At 39.3% G+C, this 26,240-nt stretch overlaps 1 protein-coding gene across 2 annotated transcripts in view; it reads left to right on the plus strand.

Annotated features, from left to right (window-relative positions):
* GARS1 (glycyl-tRNA synthetase 1) overlaps nt 1-25,993 on the plus strand; it is a 43,973-nt gene extending 17,980 nt beyond the window's left edge. The window contains exons 7-17 of one of the 2 annotated variants that reach the window (XM_014739135.3): nt 1,629-1,774; nt 4,046-4,195; nt 7,738-7,900; nt 9,238-9,402; nt 12,550-12,657; nt 13,461-13,606; nt 18,343-18,428; nt 20,594-20,703; nt 23,364-23,457; nt 24,144-24,334; nt 25,711-25,993. In XM_014739135.3, the coding sequence (XP_014594621.2) occupies nt 1,629-1,774; nt 4,046-4,195; nt 7,738-7,900; nt 9,238-9,402; nt 12,550-12,657; nt 13,461-13,606; nt 18,343-18,428; nt 20,594-20,703; nt 23,364-23,457; nt 24,144-24,334; nt 25,711-25,836 (1,485 nt within the window). In that variant the 3' untranslated portion in view covers nt 25,837-25,993. Of the gene's footprint in view, nt 1-1,628; nt 1,775-4,045; nt 4,196-7,737; nt 7,901-9,237; nt 9,403-12,549; nt 12,663-13,460; nt 13,607-18,342; nt 18,429-20,593; nt 20,704-23,363; nt 23,458-24,143; nt 24,335-25,710 lie in introns of both variants that reach the window. The other variant, XM_070264765.1, reaches the window with a different exon arrangement.
* Nucleotides 25,994-26,240: the final 247 nt, after the last annotated feature.

Below are 26,240 nucleotides of genomic sequence, written 5' to 3' on the forward strand. Positions count from 1 at the left end.
TGAGGAAGACTGGCCCTGAGCTAACATGCATGCCCATCTTCCTCTACTTTATACGTGGGACGCCTACCACAGCATGGCTTGCCAAGCAGTGCCATGTCTGCACCTGGGATCCAAACCAGCGAACTCTGGGCCACTGAAGCGGAACGTGCACACTTAACCGCTGTGCCACTGGACTGGCCCCCCTCTGCATTTTTTTGAACATCAATTTTTACATCTGCAAATATTTCGTTATATATCTCGAAAAAATAAAAATCCTTTAAAAGTGAACCTCCTTGCTGTTACCTTGGTAAATATTAATAATTTTATGATATTGCCAAATTCCCCTCCATAGGGGTTTTGATTCCTGTGTGTATCCTTGGAATCTTTTCTTCCTGACTTCTTTTTTCATTATATCTTCTATTGAAAAGCACTGTATATTCTTGAGTTGCCTGGGAACCACTGATGTTCCACAGACTCTTTGACTTTCTCCTCGAATCCTGGGGAGACCAGCCAATGTTTATGGTATTCTTATCTTGAAGTCCCTGGAACGCTTTCCTCAGTGATCCAGTCTCCTTGCTAATGGTATGAATACGATAGTTTGTGCATTCCCCCTAGAATTTCTATAGAAATAGAGTCCGGATGGCTTAATTTTTTAAAGAATTATTTATTCAAATTTGGAGCAGGTAGTTAGTGTGAGTAGGTTACCTTTCTGTGGAGTAAAAATGTTCATTGCATTTATGAGGGGAGGAAATTTAGTTGTAATAGTCGTCTTTTATCGAGTAGCTACTGTGTGCTAGGCCCTGTGCTATATACTTTATGTATATTATTTTATGTATGCACTCTTCATAGTAGCCCTTCATAGTGAGGTAGATTATGTTCTCCCCATTTCACAAATAAGCAAACTGAGGCTCAGAGAGCTTAGGTAAGGACTTAAGCTTGGGTCTCACAACCCAAGTAAGTGGTAAAGTTGTGATTTACCCAGGTTTTTCTGGTTTCAAAGCCTCAGTTCTTATGGCCATGAGTTGATTTATCTAATTATTTTGTTTCTATTACGAGATTATTTCTTTTTAAGTTTTAAATATTCTTTACTATTAGATGGCTTGTTGAAGTCATTTGGAATTCTTGAATTGGAGGTCATTCATCATTTTAGAGGGTTTGGCATTGATCATCAGTGTGTAGAATGTGGAGGACGCTGGAAAATGCAGAGATGAGTAAGACATAGCTTCTACCTTCAAGGAACAACATCTAGCAGGAAAGGAAAGTTACATGCACATTTAATTAATAGGGAAGTGCACCTGACTCTTAAATATGCGCAGAGTGGTAAAATTCAACTTTGAAAACTTTACGTGATTTCAGATTCTTCCCAACCAGTGACTATTGCAATTGAACAAGAGGTATTCTGCCTTATCTTTCATTGTGTAAGGGTGAATGTGTGGGTTTTAGGTCAGTCCCAGAAAGATACTCCGTTTCTCTGTTGGTAAATGCAAAGTGTATAGACTGGTTATGGTTTTACTGTGCATATCTTAAGGGTTAGGTGAATTGTAGTGTTCTTATTTTGTGTGAGTTTTAATGAAAGATGGGGTTTTATATGTAATATCTTATGCCTTGTTTTTTCTCAGTCTTAATTTTTTCCTTGACTTATTCTTTAGCTCGATAACTATGGACAGCAAGAACTCGGGGATCTTTTTGTGAATTACAATGTAAAATCCCCAATTACTGGAAATGATCTGTCCCCTCCGGTGTCTTTTAACTTGATGTTCAAGACCTTCATTGGGCCTGGAGGAAACATGCCTGGGTACGTATCACTTATTGTTTATGTAACACAGTTATTAAAATTGCTTGAAATAAAGGGTAAATATCAATATCAATCATGAAGGAAAAATTTTGAAAAGTGATATGTGGAAAGTGCAGATAAATATATTAAGGAGAAATAATGACAAACATATTCTTAAATTTTATTTCTTCTAATTCTTTCCGAATATAATTTTTTTTTAGTGAATATGATGATTTTTTTGCCGTAAAATAAAAGTGTGTGGTCATCTTATCTTGTAGTTACAGCTGCAAAGGGCAGAAGAGACAGTTGAAGAATGATTCTGAAAGTCATTGCACTTATGCTGAAGGAGACTGTAGATCCTATTTAGTCTAGATCAGCACTGTCCAACAGAACTTTCTCCCGTGATGGAAATGTTCTGTAATCCGTGCTGTCCAATATGCTAGCCGTTAGCCACATGTGGCTGTTGAGCACTTGAAATGGGGCTCTGTGCTTCTGAGGAACTGAATTTCAAAATTTATTTAATTTTGATTAATTTAAATTTAAATAGACGTGTGACTAGTGGCCTACCGTATTGTTCAACATAAGTTTAGCTTGTTGATTTAAAAGATGTGGTTTTCATAGATAAGGAAAACCTGAGCAGTTTACAATGTCATCCAGAACTAGAATCTGTATTTCCAGATTCCTTGTCCATCGTTAACAAACTTTTCCAGAGTATTCCATTTCGTAGCTTCAGATATTTTTCTTATGGTCTCATTTTAGGGTGAGAGAGAGTAGGTTTTTGCTAGATGAAGCTAGATAGATCTTGTTTCCCGGAGTAGAAACTAAAGAGTAATAAACATTAATTGTGACAGAATGTATTACTGGGGTTATTTTAATAAGACACCGGATTGATTTGAGGTATTTTGTGGAAAAGAGGCCAAAGGTAAGGCTTTTATTTTGGCCATATATACAGAGATTCATAAAATTGTCCGTACCCTCTGACTTGTCATCCCACTGCTAGGAATTTATCTAAGGAAATAATTCAAAAGGAAAGGAAGGGCTGACCCAGTGGCGCAGTGGTTAAGTGTGCACGTTCCAGTTCGGTGGCCCGGGCTTTGCCAGTTCGGATCCTGGGTGCGGACCTACGCACTGTTTGGCAAGCCATGCTGTGGCAGGCGTCCCATATATAATGTAGAGGAAGATGGACATGGATGTTAGCTCAGGGCCAATCTTCCTCAACAAAAAGAGGAGGATTGGCAGTAGATGTTACTCAGGGCTAATCTTCCTCAAAAAAAAAAAAAAGTAAAAAAGAAAAGAAAAGAAAAACAAAGGGAAAGGAAACTATACTTATCAAGAGGATATAAATTAAAAGTAGAAATAACCTCTTTATCCAATAATTTAGGAGTGGTTAAATAAAGTAGATCATTTTAGTAGAATACTCTGCAGCTGTTAAATAGAAATTTTTACGATTATTTAGAAAATATAAAATAAATGAAAGGATACATAATTTTATACATTCTGCTTATAAGTATACATATAAACTGTAGCTATACGTATATTTGGATGAAATCTGGAAAGGACCACAAAAATGAAGAGTTGGTGTGTTAGAGTGAGAAGAGGGTAAAATTTTATTTTGTTTTTTGTTTTAAAGTTGTTTTCACAGAACATTTATTTTGAAGTAGGTTCTTGGGAACACTTTCTTAGTTGATGTTTTGTGCAGAATATTTTCTGTGAAATTGAAAAGAGGACAATGGCTGTAATGGTGTATTGCTTGACTATATCTTTAAAATGTGGAGAAATACAGAAGAAGCCTCTGGCTGAAAATGTAAAATACCGCAAAGAAGGAAAGAGTATGAAAAACCTCAAAAATTGCCTGGCTTCTTGTGATGAGTGAGCTCTAATGTTGACTGTTAGGCTGTACTGGCTTCTTTAGCTCCACAGTGCTGCTCTAATTCGTGGGTCTTATTTTCGAAAAGATCTAAAATTGTCATCTGCTTCCATGTACATGATAGTCAGGAGAATATCAGAGGTTTTGGGGACATTATGAGAGAGGTGGTGTTTGACTAATGAGTGATTAAATAAAAATTAAAAAAACAGTAGTATTGCTATACCACTTACCTGATACATTCTTTAATACTTGAGAATGTTTGCTATCGAGGGAAATAGCTATTTCTGAAACTCCGTTTTAGGGCCCGTACAGCTTTGTATGAAAATAGTATATTTAGGACTTTTAGGATCTATATCTAGAATTTCAGATTTGTTGGAGAACATAATTTCTTTCTTTGTAACAGACTGATTTATTTAAATTTATAGGTACTTGAGACCAGAAACTGCACAGGGGATTTTCCTGAATTTCAAACGACTTTTGGAATTCAACCAAGGAAAATTGCCTTTTGCTGCTGCCCAGATTGGAAATTCTTTTAGAAATGAGATCTCCCCTCGATCTGGACTGATCAGAGTCAGGTACTGCCTGTGTTATTCTTCTGGTAAAATTAGTGAATGATGTTGGCGTTGAATTGGAAACGAAAGCTTGCTATTTTGAAACAGTTCTGCTTCATTCTTACATCGTTATGTATTTATTTTTGTCCTTCACAAAAGCATGTTTTACGTCTGTAATCTCCAGATGTAGTCTCTGGGATGACAGGCAGTTTTGAGTGATCTGGTGAACTTGAAGGGAAGGGAAAGGGGATGAAGAGTAGCTTCGGTTTCTGACCTGCTCCAGAACTGTCTTTTCTCTTTTTCATCGTGTTTTGATGATGGCAAGGTCTTGATTGTCTAAACCAAGGCATTTTCTGCTAATGGCGATATATGTCAGCGGAGGGTGAGGTGATGGAGTGATGGTTATGACAGGAGGATCATTCTAGGTGTCCAGGGCAACAGTATTGCTAGAGTTGGGGTGAGGGTGTTTCAATAACCCATTGGTGTTTGTCCAGATATTTGGGAGGCCTCTGTGACAGAAAGGCCAGCTAGCAGGCTTACCTGTATCTGCTCTAGTTCAGACACTCCCTTGCCTCTATTCTAATAACTTCCTGTTGTCACATGGATCCAGGAGTGTGTGGGAAGGCATGCTGGCACTGTTCAGTTCCATTTTTCCTTGGACACTTATTATAAGCTGTTTATGGCTTAAGCCTTTTCTGATTTCTATACATTTTCTTACTGATATCTCTTAAGGTATTAAATTCCATATTTTAGGATGCATAGGTAAACTTTTAACTTTCTTAGGCTCCAGAAGTATTTCCCAACGCCCCACCCATTTCCTGTCTTTTCTTCTTACTCGTTATAATTACAGACTTCAGTGATGGTGTATCCCAGCCACTGACTCTACGTGAAAGCACCCAGAGCACTAGCCTAAACCTGTTAGTCCCCATGGCAGCTGAGGGAATGCCCCTATGTTCTGACCAGACTATATTTTCAAGCCTGTTGTCCCTTCAGCCTCATGGTCTAGAGAGGGGAGACAGCATGGAGGAAAGTGCTGGCACAACTTAGAGAAATGGAGGGGGGAGGACCCCTGGGCCTTCACGCGGAAAGAAGAGGTAGTCAGAAATTCTAAGCAGGATTATAACTATGGAAAACTTGTCAGATTTGAGTCTGTTTTATTACCCAACATCTGGGTTTTTTGTATCTTTTTCCGTTTTGTTTTTTGGCTTCCCCTCAGTTGCGGTAGTGTCTGCAAGCATGCTGTCAAAATACCGAGGAAGCTGTGTAAGGCTGACCTTGTCTAAACCCAGTGTTTTGGAGAGGATTTACATCAAGTAGCATAGCTATTGGCAGATTATAAAGGACCGTGAAGTGAGGCAAAAACCTGTGGAGTGAAAAGTGGTAAATAGGAAAACCAGCTCAGAACTGAGGAGCCATCCCGGCGGTTACGTGGTGAAAGGCCCTGGGGCTTTCTGACCTTTTAGTCCTTGGTCATTTTCACTTCCAAGCGTCCTGTCTGGATTTTGGTGGGTTTTGTTGCGTGCCTCTGCAAGATCCTGACTAGAAGTCCGCTCATTCTTCCATGAGTCAACATCCCTGTGGTTTTTGTGCCGTGGTAGGGCTAGGATTTGTTTGTTTAGTGTTAGGTTTCTTCTTGATGACGTAGCGTTACTAGTCGCTGATTAGTCTTGGTATAGCTGTGATTCCTTTTGTTCAGATTAGGAATATTAGATTGTTCATATGAAATTTTTAAAAACTTTAATTGTCTGGTTCGTCCTCTAGGTCTATATGTGCAGTTCCAGGTAAAGTCTCTGAACTCAAAGATAAGAGACAGCTGGTAAAATCAGTGTTAGTGTCGATTTCTGTCTCCTCTCTGTGAGCTGGGATTATTGGACAGCAGATGGAAAGACTTTGGCAGCAGATTCATTTGGGATTCTGGGCAAGGCCCTTATTTTGATCTGCCCTGCATCTTAGATATTCTGTTGCTGTCAGCCCAGTTGTAAGCCCTGTGAGGACAGATATCGTGCTTCTCCGTCTCTCTCATCTCTGTGTGGACATAGAAGATGTTTGATGGTTGTTGAAAGACAGTTAAGACATAGGTGCTGCAGGACCAAATAAGAAATACCATTAAAAAATAAAAGTTAAAAATCAGAGCTCTTTTGCAATGCGTTTCATGTATTTTTAGGACCCATTTAAGCAATTTTTCATTGCCTCTAAAACATCTGAGATAGTCATGAAAGTGCACTGGTAAATTTGTGTGTGTGTGTTTAAAGAAGAGAGATTTGATTTTGACTCATAAAATTAACTTAAAACTGTTTTTTCCCGAATAGCTACTAAATTGCCATTAAGAGAAATTTCTTTGGGAAACCATTACTATGTGCATATTTATTTCATCATTGTGCTGTTAGCTTATTCAATTCATGCCTTACGTCCTCTGCGTTGAATAACATTTTATTTAAGCAGCTCTTACTCTAAAGAAACCAGCTGTGTGGTGCCATTCTCAGTCATTTACTTGTTCAGAGCAATAAAAAAGAAGAAATCAAACTACTGTAAAAGCTAAAGAACAATTTCAATTTACTTTAAATTTCCCATTCTGAAAAGTGAAAAGTAAATATCAGGAGCTTCATTTGGTGTATATTTATAAAGACTTGCTAATGCTTTAAGGAAAGCCATTTTATTTGAAAGTCAGTATTCAATATCTCATTTCTTTTTTGTGTCTGACATTTGCTTAAATTTTCCTGATTTTAAAAACTGTATCAAAACTGTTCTTTAAAAATTATTTTGCATTAAAAGTAATAATCTTTTGTGGTTGTGGCTAGTGTTAAAGAAAAAACAGAGATGGACAGTAGTTAAAGTGGTAAGAGCAGATTTTATTCAGGACTGTTGCAGTAGGAGAGCAGAGACCTCAGTATAGAACAGGGCTTGGTTCCAAATACGGCAGGGCAAGTGAAGATTTATAGCCAGGAGCAGGATGGGCTCAGTGGATGGAGAATTAGTAAGAGGGAACATCAGGAACGAGGGGGGCTCTCTGACTAAACCCACCTAACAGAGTAGAGTTAGTGCTGCTGAAGACAGGCCAGGGTGATCAGACATCACCTGGGGGATGGTGGAGGGTGACAAACCTGATAAAATACCAATGGTGATCAGACAGCAAGGCGGGGAGTGGTTCTGGTTAAACTGACTTATTAGCAGAGTTCTTGCTAAAACTGGGTTTGACAAGGAAGTGCACAGATGGGCCTAGGAGAAGGTTCGGGAGACTGACTGAAGTTTGGTCAAGTAAAGAATCCGTGACCAGACAGAAGGAGTTAATATTTGAGAGAAGTTTGATTGTGTTTATTTATGTAGAATACTGTTTAAGTGAGGAATAAAGTTTTCATTAATGTGTTTAAAAATAGCAACTACCCAGACAAACCTAATCCAACTTTTTTTCTTTGGCCATTCCTTTAGGAGACAATTTTCTGTTTAGCGAAAAGAGGTTCCTGTAGCGTGAGAGCCTATATCATTGTAGAACGAAGTTGAAAATAAAGGCCTTGTTTATGTTTTTTATAGCTAATCATGCAATTTTTGCTCCTTACGTTTAATTTCAGAGAATTCACAATGGCAGAAATCGAGCACTTTGTAGATCCCAGTGAGAAAGACCATCCCAAGTTCCAGAATGTGGCGGACCTCCACCTTTACTTGTATTCAGCAAAAGCCCAGGTCAGCGGACAGTCTGCTCGGAAAATGCGCCTCGGGGATGCTGTTGAACAGGTGAGATTCCACGGGCAACGTAATTGAGGTTATATCTATTCGGGTTTGCAGAACTTAGCAAATTCTGTGTACTGGCTGGCAAAACAGTTTATTTTAGCAGTCGTTTTATTTTTTTATACAGTATTTATTATACACTGTTATTATAGTGGGAGGAAATCACCTGAACATGCCAATTTGCAGGCCACTGGGGCTAACACGAAAAAGATGTTTAGCGGAGCACTTGGAAAATAGATCTTGGTTTGAACTGTACCCCATCAATCTGACTTTTAACAATATGTACTACTTTTGGGGAGACATTTTGACTCACAGAAAGCAAGCCCTTTGGATTTTAAACTTCTGTATTACCCATAGCAATTGGGATAAAGTCTTGTATATAATAGAATTCCTCTAATTATTTGCCTGAAGAAATGAGTGAGTGAGAACTTTCCCGCAGTAGCTGCTGCCCAAGGGTAGAATGAATTGCCCTGGGGAACAAGAGCTTCCTGCCCCTGAAAATATTCGAGAGGCTGGCTGAGAACTTGGCGGCCATTTTGTAGAAAAGAGCCCTGCAGTGGGTAGGAGACGGGGCTGGATCATTTCTAAGGTCCTTCCGGTACTGAAATTGTAGGATTACGTGTACTATGGGGTTCACAAATTTCGGTAGATAAGAATATGTTAAAATCCCCTCAGCATGTCATTCCTTTTGTTAATTCAGAAGGAATAGATTTGCCATTCCGTAGGGTCATTATTATGCATGTCATTTTTGTATTGTAGATTTAGAAAGTGTAAGATGCTAGGCTGAATTTTTGCTCACCCAGTGAGTATGATAGAAAGATTTCGAATAACTCTGTTATTATGAGCTTGTTAACTTGACACAAACCCCTTTAAAAATGGCCGAGGGGCCAGCCCCATGGCTGAGTGGTTAAGCTCTCATGTTCCGCTTCGGGGCCCAGGGTTTCACCTCTTCAGATCCTGGGGGCAGACATGGCACCACTCATCAAGCTGTGCTGAGGTGGCGTCCCACATAGGACGACAAGAAGGACCTACAAGAAGAATCTACAACTATGTACTGAGGGGCTTTGGGGAGAAGAAGGAAAAAAAAAAAGAAGATTGGCAACAGATGTTAGCTCAGGTGTCAATCTTTAAAAAAAAAAAAGACCAAGATCCCATTCTGGGTATTTGAGATTATTCTGAAAGCTAGATAAATTAGCTTACCTTATATTTCAAATATTTTTCAGTAGATGATGAACAACTCAATGGAAAATGGTACCTTGGCCTTCAGAAGTGTTAATGTGTGTGATTTTTCCTTCCTCTGTGCTTGCTTACTTATTTATTTACTTTTTTTCGTTTATTTTTAGGGTGTGATTAACAACTCAGTATTAGGCTATTTCATCGGCCGCATCTACCTCTACCTCACTAAGGTTGGAGTATCTCCCGATAAGCTCCGCTTCCGACAGCACATGGAGAACGAGATGGCCCATTATGCCTGTGACTGTTGGGATGCCGAATCCAAAACGTCCTATGTAAGTAGAATGGGATGGTTTTCACTGCGTGATTTTCACGTTGTTAACTTGGAAGCATGGATGTCATAGTTGCCTTTTTTGTGCTTTATGTCAGAGTGAAACAAGAAGAAAAGAGATCTTTTCCTGAGCAAAATGGAAAAAGCAGTTGCCCCCTGCCCTCTTAGAAGGAGGGGGCGACTCTTGTGTTCCAGGAGCCCTTGGTAGGCCTCAGAGGCTTTACTGAGAGAATGAGAGAGAGAGGGAAGGCCAGTGATGGGGCAGTTCTGGCGTGTCCACTCCTGGGGTGGGCAGTGTTTCTGGTAATATCCCTGAATGCAGCTAAGATGGGGTGGCCTCCCTCCTGACAGGGACCCCAGCAAATGTTGGAGATGGTGGACTGAGTAAGGAAAGTCATAGTGCTGTTGGTTTAGAGAGCTTTTTGGTAGATCTTGGGGATAGACTAGTAGATTCTAATCTCTTGTTTAGGAACTACCTTTTCTCAAATTCTACGTATTTATTTAATACTAATTCAGAGAAGAGCTCCAGGTTACCTCTTCACTGTACTTTCCCATTCCTACCCCCCGAACATGAACATTAGGACTGAAGGACTGCAAGGCGTTTGGATATGGGAGATGCTTTCTGTGTTGGTGGCAGTGGAAACAAGGGGGCTGAGAGTTAGTGCTAGAGAGGCTCCTTGCCCAGGTAGAGACTCTAGCCAGGGTCTTTGGTTCCATGTGCTCTTGGCTTTACTTTTTATAGTGACTTTATTTTAATAGATTCATTTTTTTAATTAAAAATAAAAATTAGTCATTTAAAGAAAATAATGACTCCTTTTTGTGATACAAAAAGCAAAGAATAATTCTGAAGAATATTGTGTAGAAAGTGAAACTTCCAATTCTGTGCGCCCCTCCCCAAAAGTGTTTCATGTCTCTTTGTCTGGATCAGGAATTGGCAAACGTTTTCTGTAGTAAATATAGGAAATAGTTTAGGCTTGGTGGGTCTCTGTCGTCTCTCTTCTTTGTTGTTGTTTTTACAGCCCTTTAAAGATGTGAAAGCCATTCTTAGGCCCATGGGCCTTGTTTTTTCAACCCGTGTTCTAGATGATTTTATATGCATTACAAACATACAGATGTATACCTGGATAATGATACACATATGTCTATAGTAACTGTTATTTATATATTCTTTTTTCTATGTCAAATTAGGAAAGAATTACTATAATCTGTTAGGTTTTTCTTGTTACTTTATTGTCTTCACAAGCTTGCTTGACATATGTGTGCCAAAATGATAGCAGTAATTATTTTTTGATTGTAGATGATCATTAATTTCTTTATATGTTTTAGATTTTTGGGAATTTCTTGTTACGTTTAAATCATACCAATAAAATATTTTCTGTTTTGTGTGAGAAAAGATTACTTTTTTTCTCTTTGTTCCACACCAGTTCCCTCCCCTAGTTTGCTCTGACCCTAATTTCAAGTTAAACCAGACACAGACTCTTGCTGTCTCAATGTAGATTCTGAATCTGGCCTGGATTACGTTTCATGTATTTCATTTGTTTGTGCATTCACCATTTGTAGTTGTTAAGGGCTGGATACCATTCTCAGTGCTTCACATGTGTAATCTTATGTAGTCCTCACAGTAGTCCTGTTCCTGGGTCCTGTTTCTGAGGAAACCGGAGTGCTGAGAAGTTGTGTAACGGGCTTGGGTGTCACAGCTAGTGAGTGGTGGTGCTGGGGTAGGAACCCGGCCGTCCGACTCCAGGCCCACGCTCTTAACCACAGGGCTGCGTTGCTTTAATAAACCTGATGGCATTCCTGCTCGTCTTTATCTGAGGGCTGCTGTGAGCTGAGGCCAAGCCCTAGTGGGCCGGGGCTCAGAAAATGCGGGCCCAGCATAGAGGTTAGGCTGCAGTGTTTTGTGTAAGGTCATTGGAAGACAGGACTAAACAAAACCCGAGGTTTTGAAGTAACAAAGCTTTTGAGGAGAGGGGAGAACTCCTTTAAAGATTTTAGTATTTCTTTTTGTGTGCTTCACATTTTATTTTTTTGGTAAAAAATGTTAGCAATGCAGCTAATGCTCCACCCTTTTGCTCTCCTTCCTCAGTGTCCCAACGTTGTTGTTTATCATTCTCAGGCATGTTTTTGTAATTTTACCTTTTACTACATAAATATGTTAGTTGACATCTTTGGTAACTAACCACCAAGTTATATGTTTAAGAACAGAAATACACTAGGTGACATCTTTGGTGACTGGCAGATGATCAAGGTACGTGTGTTTAGGCTTTGTTCTTTAATTCCCTGTTGTTACCTGTTGGGCTTTCGGAGCTTATGTGAGTTTTACGTTTGCCCTCCATTCCAGGCACCCCAGGAGGTAACATGTGCTTGGAAAGCTTAGTCCTTGTGATGGTTGAATTTCCCCAAACTCTTTGGATCAAAGGGAAAACATAAATACTCATGAGAATGACTAAGTAGATATCTACTAAAATAAGCATTTTACCTCTTTTGTTCTTATTCAAACAATACATTCTTAAGGAGCTTTGAAAACAATTTAGATTTTGCTTTTGAAAAGTATCTTAGGTATTAACAAGAAATGGAACCTGGTACTAATGTGATAGTAACGCTGTTATTAAGTTTTGTTCCGTGACCTAAACATCATGTGCTCTTCCTGAGTTTTGTTTTGTTGGGTAGGGAGCTGAATTGAGCACAGGTGCTCAGGCTTGTGGCCGGCTGAGGTGTACATTAGGAGAGCTCTCTGATGCCCAGGTGTGAGAGCCGCAGACACTTCATCCAAAGAGAGTGGTGGTTTCTTCTAGATTCATTTTGAGTCCTGGTCACAAATTTAAAACAAAATCTACTGGTTTTGTCTAGGTTCACATTTTATTTCCATTATTAAATCCTAGAATATGTTAGTTTACCCCACATGCACAATATGGCAAAATCTGTCCAGAGAATAAGAGGACTACTCTGTGTACATGCGTAAATTACATTTTATAGGGTTGTTAGCTGCCTGATGTGTAAAACTATTCCCATTTCAAACCTTTGTAAAAGCTGAGTGGAGATTCTATGATTGAATTATCCTCGAGTATGTGGAAGAGTTGTTATAATCCACATGCATCTGTGAATGAACCCAATATAAGTAATAAGTGTTTTGTCTATTGTGTCTTTTTAGGGTTGGATTGAGATTGTCGGATGTGCTGATCGTTCCTGTTATGACCTTTCTTGTCATGCACGAGCCACCAAAGTCCCACTTGTAGCTGAGAAGCCTCTGAAAGAGCCCATATCCTTTCTGGTCACTTTAAAAACTCAGGACTGAAGTGTAAACAGACATCTTGGAAATGGATAAGTCCAAGTCTGTATCTTGTTCTATGGATAAATTGAGGTGTTTTGGATATTGTGGTAACACTTACTTAAACACTTTTTAGGCGTCACCTTGCTCCTTTCCTATTCTCTTCACTTGTAATCTGCCATGTGCCACCTCAGTGTTTGGTCCTTAAAAGCAGCCTATTCAGAGAAATGCTCTGAATGTCTTTCAGAGTGTTGACTAATTTTTCTCAGCCTTCTCCAAAGTGTATTTCTCCACACCTGCACCTGCCTACGCACTCTTTAAATAAAGAGTATCTAGTGAATACTTTCTCTATTAGAAGATGAGTGCCATTTTATAGTAGATGAAATAATAATTTAGCTTACTTGATCTGTAAGTCAGCAAGGTAGGAATTTCCTTCCTCTATCAGGCAGTGAGGTTGCGAGCTGATCTCAGGGCAAGGCCAGCGACAGGAAAGAGGTCCTGTTCTGTTGGGACATTTTAGAAATGGAAGAACTGTTATCAAAGCTTGTTAGGCTGTGTATCAGGTTATATTGCTGATTAGCTAATACTACTTTTACGGTGTTTGCTTAGTTTGAGAGAGGTTTGTCTGAATGGTTTTGTGGCTAGTTGTTTCCATCTTAAGTCAGCATCCACAGGATCTAGAATACCAATAGAGAACTGGTGATTGTATTCAGTCAGTGATTGATCGTTCTCAAGACCGTTTCTTGAAATACTGAGGCAGCTCTGTATTTTTGGATTCCTTGACTACTTCATACAAAACAGTCAATGTTGTTCAGTTTGAACCCAATAAGGGAGCAATTGGTAAGGCGTATAAGAAAGATGCAAAGCTGGTGATGGAGTACCTTGCCGTTTGTGATGAGTGTTACATTACAGAAATGGAGGAACTACTGAATGAAAAAGGGTAAGATGTAAGATGCAGGCTTGCCATGGACTCCAGTCAGATATGTCCTCTCTGCCAGGTTCTGAAGGTTCGGGTGAGATTAGTTTCTTCAGAAAATTTTTTGCAGGAAGGTATTAGACTTAAAAGACTGTTTGCCAAGATTTTAGCATTATAGCCTCAAAATAGATTTGAAATGGACTATAAAATGATTTTCCCCCCAATAACTCTCTTAGAGGAAGAGACTTGTCCAAGATAGTGACTGAGAAAGGATTAGAAACTACGCCTGTCTCTCAAGTCACTGCTCTTTTTCTGAGCTTTGGAATGGTCTCTGTAGTTGTTCTAAGCATAAATATAAAAACAGTAGAGAAAAATCTTTAAAGGAATACAAGAAAATCCAGCACTGAACAATGTAAAATTTACTATGTCTGGCAAACAATAAAAATTTTCTAGACATAGAAAACATGAAAATGTGACCCATAATGAGGAGAAAAGTAAGTCAAAAGGAATACCCAGAAATGACAAACATGATGGAATTAATACATAAAGATGTTAAAAGAGTTATTATAAATATGCTTCGTATGCTCAAGGATGTAAGGAAAAACATGAACATACGAGGTGAGAAGTGGAAGTATATATAAAAAAGAACCAAATGGAACATCTAGAGGTAATATTTCAAATGAAAATTTCACTAAATGCAATTAGCAGTATATTAAATGTTGAGAAGAAAGGTCACTGAACTTAAAGACGTAGCGATAGAAACTGTCCAAAATGAAGCAGAGAAAAAATAGCCTTTGGGGCAATATGAGGCAGTCAACATACGTGTAATTGGGAGTCACAGACAGAGGGCGTACAGAGAAAATATCTGAAGATACGTACAGTAGCTGAAAATTTTCCAAATTTAATGCAAACTATAAAACCGCAGATTCAAGAAGTTCAGTCCCAGGCAGAATAAACACAAAGAAAACCACATGAAGGCGCGTCAGAATCAAATTGCCAAAAACCAATAATGAAGAGAAAAATCTGTAAACGGGGAAAAAGGCTCATTACATAAAAAGGAGCAAAGATGAGAATGATTAGAGTCCTTGTCAAAAATCATGCAAGTGACAGTACAATAGAATGAAGTCTTTTAAAGCACTTACAGAAATTCTATACTTAGCGAAAACATCTTTCAAAAATGAAGAGGAAGTACATGCAGATAAACAAAAGCTCAGAGAGTACGTTGCCAGCAGACCTACACTACAAGAAACGTTGAAGTTCTTTAGGCAGAAGTGTGGAAATTGAGATCTACCCAAAGAAATTAAGATCTCTAGAAATGGTAAATGCGCGAGTGAATATAAATGACATTTGCTTTCGTTTCTTTAAAATCACATCTCTTAATTTCTTTAAATAAAAATGGGCTGTTTAAAGCAAAAACAATAACAATATATTGTGAAGTTTATAATGTATAGATATAAAATGAGTGCCATTAGTAGGCCAAACGACGGGAGCAAAGAATTAGGAACATGCTGTTGTAAGGTATATACATTATATGTGAAGGTGCATAATATTATTTGAAGGTAGACTATGATAAGTTTTAAAAAGTACAAATAGGAAACTCTAGAGCAGTTACCTGGAAAAAAATCCCACAAAAACCAAAGGGATATGACTGATAAGCCAATAAGAGAGATAAAATAGAATAATAATGAAATACTCCAGAGGTAGACAGGAGAAGAGGAAAAATGAACGAAGAACAGATGGGAGAAAAAGAAAGTAACTTGTAAGATGGTAGATTTAAACTCAACAATGTCAATAATTACATTAAATACAGTGATCTTTATACTCAAATTAATAGCCATTGATTGTCAGACTGGTTAAAAAATTCAAGACTCAATTAAATGCTGTTTACAGGAAACTCAGTAATTGTAATAGATTTAAAAGTAAAAAGATCAAAATATTTCCCATACAAATAATTAAAAAGTTGGAGTTGCTGTATTAATATCAAAGTAAACTTCAGAACAAAGAAAATTACCTGGGACAAAGTTGCATTTCATAATGATAAAGGGATCAATTCATCAAGAAGGCATGTTGCTTCTAACTGTGTGCAGCTAAAAACAACCTCAAAATATACAAAGCAAACTTGACAGAACTGAAAGGAAAAATGGACAAATCCACAGTTATAGTTGATTTCTTTTTCTTTTTTTTTTTCCATTTAGCAAAAAGATAAGTTTAGTAATAGCCATGAATACTTCTATGGGAATATAAATTCTTTGGAATCCAAAGCAAATGTCTGTGTAAGCTTGGTGAGATGGGTATTCCTGTGAATTTCAGGTAGTACCCATCACTGAAGCCACAGGGCTGGAGTGGGCTGGCAAATTGTTCAGAATGTCCTCCTGTTTTTCGTTTGTTTGTTTGTTTGTTTTTTATTGAGTTATTGATAGGTTACAATCTTGTGAAATTTCAATTGTACATTAATGTTTGTCAGTCATGTTGTAGGTGCACCACTTCACCCTTTGTGCCCACCGCCCACCCCACCTTTCCCCTGGTATCCACTGAACTGTTCTTAGTCCACATTTTTAAATTCCTCATATGAGTGAAGTCATACACAGATTATCCTTCTCTAGCTGGCTTATTTCACTTAACATAATTCCCTCAAGGTCCATCCATATTATTGCAAATGGAATGATTTTGTTCTGTTTTGCAGCTGAGTAGTATTCCATTGTATATATGTACCACATCTTTATCCATTCGTCTGTTGCTGGGCACTTAGGTTGCTTCCATGTCTTGGCTATTGTAAATAATGCTGCAATGAACATTGGGGTACATAGGACTTTTGGGATTGCTGACTTCAAGCTCTTTGGATAAATAGCCAGTAGTGGGATGGCTGGATCGTATGGTAGTTCTATTTTTAATTTTTTGAGGAATCTTATAGTTGGAGATTTCTATACCTCTCTTTCAGTAATTGGTAGAGCAAGTAGACAAAAAAAAATCAGTAGGAATTCTAAAATATAAACACTGTTAATCAACTTAATTGCCATTTGTAGAATACCTAATAACCAGAGTACACATTTTTTTAAGTACACCTAAGACGTCTTTCGTATTGTTTTTTGTACAGCCTTCCAGATAAGAATGAGGTTTGCATTTTCAAAGGGTTGTTTAAAAAAACAAAGAATACAAGAGAGGACTGCATATGACCTGCAAACCCTAAAATACCTTGTATCTGATGCTATACAGAAAGTTTACCAACCCCTGTCTTAGACATTAGGCCAGGTGAAAGAAGTCTTATACAAAATATTATTCGCAAAACTCTAGGAAAGACAAATCTAGTTTATAGTGATAGACATCAGTGGTCGACTAGGTTGGAGGAGGTTGAAAGAGAAGGGACACAAGGGAACATTTGGGGTGATGGTGGTTGCATGTGCTTATACATTTGTCAAAAGACCTATCATCAGATGAACTCTTGTAAGTTGAAGATAGAATTGCCCATGTCAGTAGGAAAATTTTTAAAACCTTTCTGGTCTCCCAGAATTAACATCCAATTATGCTAAAACAACATCAAATCCCATTAAAATAGACATAGTTAGATCTCACTATCCAGAAACAAGACAGTTTCCTTTACTACTTATTCTCACACACAAACTTCAGGTAGAGTAGTAAAAATGAAGGAAATCAATGAAAATCATTGGTATGCTGCATGAGATGATCACTGCAAGAAACTAGCAAGACGCGTTGCAACATGTGCCAACTCTGCAGCTTCAAAGACAGCCACACGAGGGCTCTCTCTTCCCAGCACTGAGCTGCCTGTGAGACGCGACAAGTCCAAACTGATCTTCATACTGTGGGGAAAAAGCTGAAATAGGGATATTGCATCAAGCACTTTGTAAGCGTGGATCCTTAGGACCTAAAATGAAAGGGGCACATCTCAGGATATGAACATACTGCAGTCAGTGATTTTGGGGTGGGGGCAGGGGGGCAGAAATGTTTTATATTGACATCTCAAACAGAATCATTAAAATTTTTTAAGCTGATCTTCGTCAACCTAAGTGTCAAAGTTTATTTTGGAAATCGTGTGAGAGTTTTAAAATTACTTTCTGTAAGATGACAATCTGGTCATTTTTACATTTGTTGTGATAGTAATGAGAATGGTGGTCTTTTGCCAACAGGCCAGCTTCTGATAAATTTATTGGAATTGTTCTAAAAATGAATTTTTAAAAAATTGTTTTTGGTTTTACCTTGATCTCAGAACCAAAGGAATTAGTCATAAAGTCACTTGTGGAATTTTATAAAACTAGTGACATTTTGAGTGGCTCCCAGAATACTGTTTGGTACCATTAGAATAATACTTAATTTAGTATTCCTTATGGAATAATTTAAATGTGACTTCAGCTTTTGTATCTGGAGAGTTGACCAAGTTGTATTACACTTAAAATGAAAGGGCCAGCTCCGTGGCCGAGTGGTTAAGTTCGCATGCTCCGCTGCAGTGGCCCAGGGTTCGGATCCTGGGCGCGGACATGGCACCGCTCTTCAGGCCATGTTGAGGCAGCATCCCGCATCCCACAGCTAGAAGGACGTGCAACTAAGATATACGACTGTGTACAGGGGGGGTTTGGGGAGATAAAGCAGAAAAAAAAAAAAAAGATTCGCAACAGTTGTTAGCCCAGGTGCCAATCTTTGAAAAAAGAAAACATGAAAAACAGTTCACCAGTCTGTAAAACTCCTTTAAATTAAGACATAGGAATGTGTGTTTTCACTAATATATAATGTGCTTTGTTTCTTTGTAGGGAATTCACTGTTGAAACTGAAGGGAAAACATTTCAGTTAACAAAAGACATGGTCAATGTGAAGAGATTCCAGAAAACGCTATATGGTAAATTTGTAAAAATAATTAAGAAACAAACAAAAAAATAATATTACTCCTTAAAGTTATTATTTTTTTTTTTTTAAGTTTTGTAGCAACCATTTTACAGAAAATTTGAATAGGAAAAATAGTTGTTTTTTTTTGGAGGAAGATTGGCCCTGAGCTAACATCCATTGCCAATCCTCCTCCTCTTCTTGCTTGAAGAAGATTCTCCCTGAGCTAACATCTGTGGCAGTCTTCTTCTATTTTGTATGTGGGATGCCACCACAGCATGGCTTGAGTGGTGTGGAGGTCCATCCCTGGGATCTGAACCCACAAACCCTGGGCTGCTGAAGCAGAGTGAGTGAACCTAACCACCACACTACCGGGCTGGCCCTGGAAAGATAAATTCTTAATGCCATAACTCTAAGTTTGATGACTATGTTTAAGGCTTTATCTTGGGCCTTTTTAAAAAAATATATATGTAAAATATAAACTGAAGAACTGAAGAATAATTTATTATGCTGCCTTTAAATTTCTTATGACCTGAGGTGCATATGAAGAATATCTCTTTGATTACCAAATCTTTTTTTAATTTTTATTTTAAGGAAAAATCCTTCTATTTCCTAAGCAAAAAAGGGAACTTACCCCTTCTGTCTTTTTTGGGCAAATTAACTTGTTAAAAGTCATTTGGATTAGTGATCTTTCATGCTTTTTTAAAAGCCAGGGAGATGATTATTTTTTGTAAAACAAATTCGATGAATTGGGAAACGAGTATTTTGGAGAATATATAAAGAATGCTTGCGGTTAATTGTGGCTGCATTGAAGCTCCTGGACAGTGAGAGTAGTGGGTATTTGAGAAGCTGCTGGCGGTGGAGAGAGCAGGCCTGCTTCTCCATCTGTTTGTGGCCTGCCTTGTGAGCAGGCTACAGCAAGCTGTGACAGCAGTCTGAGCAGTGATAGGAGTGAGCGGGGCTCCTTCTTCATGCTCTGGGGCTTTTTAGCGCCCATCCTGACAGCGGGTTCAGAGTGGTAGTTCACCATTGCTCGGTTGCCACGGATGGATGGGCAGAAGATGTCTTGATCATATTTCTAAAATGTTACTCTTACTCTTTATCACAGACAAAAAAAACAGGCTCTCTTTTCTTCCACATATGTGAGTTTTTGATTCTAGTTATCTCATTTCCCTTAAAACATAAACTCTCCAAGCTTAGGGTCGGTTACCTCAGATCTGGACAGTTCTTAGCAGTGCTTCCTTTCAGAAAAATAGGGAATAATGAATACATTTCCTGTGTATACCACAGGTGTAGGCTTACCCATGGGAAGAGCCGTGAGGCCCTTGGTAAATGTCTTTGACTGAGTGCTGATCCCTTGGCTGACTCTTCTCTAAGGGACCCCTGACGCCAGAACCTTGGAAGTACACAATGGCAGTAACTTGGCTCTTAAAGTGTTCTCATCAAGATGGGGCTGCCCCATGGCCGAGTGTTGAAGTTCACTCGCTACAATTCGGTGGCCCAGGATTTCCCCGGTTGGGATCCTGGGCGGGGACCTAGCACTGCTCATCAGCCATGCTGAGGTGGCGTCCCGCATAGCACAACCAGAAGGACCTACAACTGGAATATACAACTGTGTACTGGGGAGCTTTGGAGAGAAGAAGAAAAAAAAAGATTGGCAACAGATGTTAGCTCAGGTGCCAATCTTTTAAAAAGAAAAAAAAGCAGCTAAAAAGTGAAACAAATACAAACCGTGTGATACTTGTTGCATGTAGGAATTGTTTTTGTTAATTTTTCCAGCTACGTTGGTGGATTTTTAATTCTAGCAAAGTCTTATAAAAGGTCTAGAGTTTTAGTAGTTTCTGTGTAGGTGAGGCAGATGATAGAGTAGAGCTGCTGCTGTTCCTAGCTCACCAGCTAGGGAGGGAATGCCCTGGTACCTTGTTTCATTTTTATGCTATATAAACCAAGAATTAAATTTGGTGAAACTTATTTTTCCTTCAGCTTTCTCTTTAAAAGCATCATGTTTCCTACCAGCAATAGTTTCTAGGAATGTTCTGATTTTTTCATCCTGCCGTACAGAATTGATCAACATCTGTCTAGAATAGAGCTATTTTTAGTGTTAATAAGAATTGGTTAGAGAGGACCTGAAATGCGTTATGTGGGCTTTGAGAGAATGTTATTGAATTTCTCTCTTTGCAGTGGAAGAAGTTGTTCCGAATGTAATTGAACCCTCCTTTGGCCTGGGCAGGATCATGTATACGGTGTTTGAACATACATTCCATGTACGCGAGGGGGATGAACAGAGAACGGTGAGTCCTTTGTACAGTATGCTGTTGTCTTCCAGGGTCAGAGAATGAAATTTACTGAGGTGCGACTCTGGAATGATCAGTTAGCTGTTATTTACTGTAATGTACTAGGGGTTAACGCTCATCTTTGCTTACCTGTTTACAAAGCAAAGCACCTTCTTATGTTGTCTCATTTGAGTGTTCGGATGTGTAGGTTGCTCTAGATGCTTTTCTTTTCATTGCCTGGTGTGTGTATTCTGAGCCAGAACATATTACTTGGGGGTAACTATCTGTATTGCATCAGTGGAAGGAACGGTACTTTCAGAATATTGAGAAGGAGGGGATAGCTCATAGAATTTGACCAAACCAAACACTGTGTCTGTGCACTGGTAAAGCATTAAAGGGAATCTTTCAAACTGCATAAAATTGTCTGGAGTACTTTTGGGGTAAAGATGTGAATTCCTAGGTTCTATTCCAGGGTTACTGATTGACTAGGTCTGAGACCTAGGCCTGTATTTTTTATAGGAACCCCAGGTGATTCCAGTGTAGGAGACTGACCGATGATAAATTGGGTAATAGGATTTGAGATGGAGCCTTTCCTAGCATTCAAGCATCGCTAAAGATAGATGTTTATAAGAAGTCTTCACCTCCAGCAAGTTTTCTTTTGCGCTGATGCCTCTGAATCACTGCTCCACGTCTTCCACTTTGTCTCTTCATTCTGCCTGCCTTCACCTTTCTCACCTCGCCTCTGCCTGCAGAAATTATACTCCTTTAATTTATAGGCACAGATTTCTAGGAAAATCAATCAGAAGAATGACTAGAGAGGAAATGTCATTTATGTCAAATTAGTAGAAAGAAACATTTTATCTGCATGACCATTCTAAAGCCAAGTGTGTGCACAAGGTTGGACATCAACTCTAGTTCTTTCTAGGACATTTAACCTTGAAGAATGATGCCAGTATTTTAAAAAGTCTGACATCCTGTTGGTAATATGTAGCTAAGAAAGTTACTATTTTATTCTCTGCCTTAGAATTGCATCATTATTTCCTAACATTTAAGGAGCAGCTGTTCATTCATTCAATAGTAAGAACCTGGGCTAGGCCCCAGACATGCAAACATAAGGCGTGGTTCTTCTTGAGGAATGACATATATAACTGAATATATTCTTTTCAGATGTCAAGTTTGCTTCAAGCTTTTCCTGCTTATTTTTGTAATAAAAAAGTTAAGAGGGGCCGGGCCCGGTGGCCGAGTGGTTAAGTTCATGTACTCTGCTTCGGTGGCCCAGGGTTTCCCCAGTTTGGATCCTGGGTGTAGACATGGCACCACTCTTCAAGCCATGCCGAGGCAGTGTCCCACATAGCACAACCAGAAGGACCTACAACTAAAAATATACAACTATGTACTGGGGGGGCTTTGGGGAGAAAAAGGAAAAAATAAAATCTTGAAAAAGAAGAAAAGTTAAAATAAGTCATTGCGTTCTTCCTTTGACTCTCACAATATTGATGTAACTAGAGTTTTAACAGGAATTTCATAAAGGCTAAGCAAGACTAAATTAGTGACAGTGTTTTATGAATTGCATAGAGATTCCCGTCATGAAGAGAAATTTGATTAGGCTGTGGGAAGCCAAAAATGTTTCTAAATTATTAGCACACAGTCCCTCAATCCATTTTCCTATAAATTTGGTATAAAAACATTGCTAATGAGATAAAAAAAAATTTTTTTCTTTAAAGGCAGGTCCCTGCTTCTCAGTCACATTCAATAGAATTATCCCACGATGGAGGAGCATTCTGAGTGTTCTGTGGTCCAGGCAGCCGTATTATTGGGAGTCCAGGGTTTACCTACAGGGGGATAGTCCCTGTTGCTTGGCATTTAAGGTTAAATTGGGCTTTGAGGGGACTAAACTGGAACCTGTGTCATTCGTTGTTTTTATGGGACCTATTCATTCCGAGTTCCATATTCTTGCTCTCAGGTGAACCTTTCGTACAAATATTATTTAAGAACTGTTTTCAGCTCTCACTTCCAACCAGAAATGGCAGCCTACTTTGCCTTCCACAGAGTCTCTTTGCCTTCTTTGATTTTGAGTACCTGCAGCCTGTTGAGCAGTTCAGGAGAGCTGTACTCGTCAGTGTATGTGCACAGATCATCTCTTTGTTTCATACTGTTTATTTGGAAATACGTTTGTGAGCTAATTAAACTTCTCTGTTGTACTTGGTTACTAAGGCTCGTAGACCTTTCTGCTATGCTGCATCTCTTAAAGGACAGAATGGGACTTTGTTTTTGGCACTACCACTGATTTGATGACTTGGAGAGAGGTTCTTCAAGGGTCTCACAGAAGTAAGGCTTTTATGTGGTAGCAAAAAATTACCATCTTTTATGGTAGCTTCCAGAGTGTTTTTACATCATTGAACTTTTACAGCAGACCTGTGAAGTGAGCAGAGCAGATGGTAGACACTGACTTTTTAGATGGAGAAACTAAGGTCCAGATAGAGTTCACTGAGTTGGTCCCAATTTAGAGCTGAAAACCAGCTCTTTCTGATTCAGGTTCTGGGTGTCTTGCTTTTTCTCTTTTGTCACACTGCTTTTCACATCATGTTTTCTAGTATTTTGATAGTGAAATTTGGGCATTGACATTTTGATCTTTATAAACTAATGTGTTTGGATTTCTTTCTTTTAAAACCATCTAGTTTTTCAGTTTCCCTGCTGTGGTCGCTCCATTCAAGTGTTCCGTTCTTCCACTGAGCCAAAACCAGGAGTTCATGCCATTCGTCAAGGAATTATGTAAGCAAAGCTGATTGGGTAATCTCCATGGGGACCCTTTCAATTAGACTGAATTTTCAGAAATGTGTCTTTTCTGCAATAAAAATGCTCATTGAATAAAGAATAAATCTAAGTGATTTTAGCCTCTGCTCTTATTTCTAAGAGAAAGAGTGTGCTTGCTCAGGATGTTTCCTCCTAGCATTTAAATGAGTCAGGGTGGGACCTGAGAATCAGATGAAAACATCCTTGCTTCTCCTAGTGACCTTGGTGCTCACTTTATCAGGGGAACCCTAGTGACGTGTGTCAACCCTAGAGGATCTACAGCCACTGGACCCAAAGCACTGATAGGGATCCTAGTGGTCATCTGGTGCGGCCCACTTACTTCATGGTGGGACATGGGAAGAGCTCACTGAGCTGCTCAGGGTCCTGCCCGTAGAGGTGGTAGAGTCAGGAGCGGCTTCCCGGCCTGGGCTCTTAGGTGACACTCCTTCCCCTGCAGCTGCGTGAGAGCGAGGTCCGAGTGAGGGCTTGGGCTCCAGGCAGGGACTTATTCAACTTACAAGATTTTTCTTTCTCTTGCAACTGTAACCTATTGCTCTCATTTCAGTCCCTTTTATAAGTTTCCTGAGCTTGTAAGACGACATTTAGATGATATTGGGACTTTCGGTATTTTTCAATTTTTAATTTACTCCATTTATTTTGGATAGCGGAAGCCCTGACCAGGAATGGCGTCTCTCACAAAGTAGACGATTCTTCTGGGTCTATTGGAAGACGCTATGCCAGGACTGATGAGATCGGTGTGGCTTTTGGCATCACCATCGACTTTGATACAGTCAACAAGACCCCTCACACTGCAACCCTGCGGGACCGAGACTCCATGCGGCAGATCAGAGCAGAGGTGCTGGGCTTCTCTCTGGCATTTTTAGTTCTAGAAATGTGTGCTGGTTCCTACTGATTTGAGCTAAATTTTGATGTACTTATGTTTCTCTTCCTTCTTTGTTTTTCTTTTTAATCAGAGGCTTGTATCAGACAGAGCACAGATTCCCAAATCCCTTTGGTTTAATTATGAAAATATCCATTCACACTTCTCTAATATTTTACAGCCATTTGGATCACCCTGGGCTCATTCTCCAGCAGTTTGTTTTTATAGTTTGTTCATTTGGGCAAGAGAAATATGATCCCAAGTGGTTGTTGCCATAGTTTTATTGGCGGGCTTTGGGTGGCTTAGACATTTTTATCTTTATATTTCTGTATAAATGTATACATGGGTATAAACTTTTCCATGTTAATCCATTCAAAACCATAAATAATATTTCAGTAATTTTACTTAATGGGAAGGGAATCATGGAGATGGGAAGAGTGAAGAGGGAATGGAAAGAGTGGCGTCTTTAATTGACAACCACCTAATTGATTCATTTTGAGCAGGTTTTTATTCAGAGTGCCTATTATATGCTCAGCTTGATACAGAGAGTTAGTCATAGAGAAAACAGAAGTAAAAGACTGCTGTTTTCCAAAGGAGTTTATAGTCTAATTCAGAAGTCACAGATTTCTGGCTTGTCTTTCTACAAAACCAGATCTGGCTACTTAACCTACATTCCCATTTTGCAGCAGTTCTCAGAGTGTGGTCTCTGGACCAGCAGCATCCATACCACCTGAGAGCTTGTGAGATAAGGAAAATCTCCACCCCATACCTACTCAGTCAGAAGCCACCCACCCGGGGTGGGGTGGCAGGTTGTAGAGGGAGAGAGGGTGTGCGGAACTGTTTTAACAAGGTCTCCAGATGATTCTGACGCACACTCAAGTTTGAGAACTGCTGCTCTCTGGCAGCCAACGTTCAGTCTTGGCTGGGGAGCAGCTGGCACCTTAGTTAGGGCTCTCCAGTTTGCCAGTCCCTCCTGGCTCCCCTCACTCACGTTACTTGAGTGACTCCTGTTTTAAGAGTTAAGTCTAATACACATGAAGGAACTTCAGGTGACAAGGAGATGGAGAATAATTAGGAAAGGCCTTGTGGAGAGTTGAGTTACCCAGGGGAGCCAGCAGGCAACCGGGGCTAGAGGAGGGGCATGAGCCTGGCCTGGGAGGCAGGTGAGTGTAATTCAGTAAGGAGGCTTCAGTGAAAGTGATGAGAAACATTCTGTGGGGACCAGTTTCTAGAGGGTCTTGTCATTTTGACACTGGTTTGGCTCTCTATGGTTTCCTGATTTCGGGGTGAATCCTCTTTTTGACAGTCTGAGCAAGTTGGCTGATTCTTGGACTTCTTTCCTTTTACTCCAGGTCTCTGAACTGCCCAGTGTAGTCCGCGATCTGGCCAATGGCAGCACCACGTGGGCCGATGTGGAGGCCAGGTATCCTCTCTTTGAAGGCCAAGAGACTGGTAAAAAAGAGACAATTGAGGAATGAGGACAACCTTGGCAACTTGAGCTAATAAAAAAATAACTCTTATCATGTCCACTTTACAAACAAACAGCATTGCAATTGCTCCCAGGGACTGCGTGTTATCCTCAGTGGCTGCCTGATCTTACCCCCAACAATTAAAGTTGAAGGAATTCTGAACAAACTTGTAATCCATCTGTTCGTGTTTGCATGTTTTCGGCAAAGCTATTTCTTCCACCTTTGGGTAGACACGCTGATGGTTTAATGTTAAACACAATTAATACATTGTTTTAATTAACAGCTTTATTGGGGTAAAATTTACATACCATAAAATTCACTCATTTTAAGTGTACAATTCAATGATGTTTAGTGTATTTACAGAGTTGTGCAACCACCACCACAATCCAGTTTTAGAACATTTCCATCACTCC

The sequence above is a fragment of the Equus caballus genome, chromosome 4 (genome assembly GCF_041296265.1).
Source record: "Equus caballus isolate H_3958 breed thoroughbred chromosome 4, TB-T2T, whole genome shotgun sequence".
Lineage (NCBI taxonomy): Eukaryota > Metazoa > Chordata > Mammalia > Perissodactyla > Equidae > Equus > Equus caballus.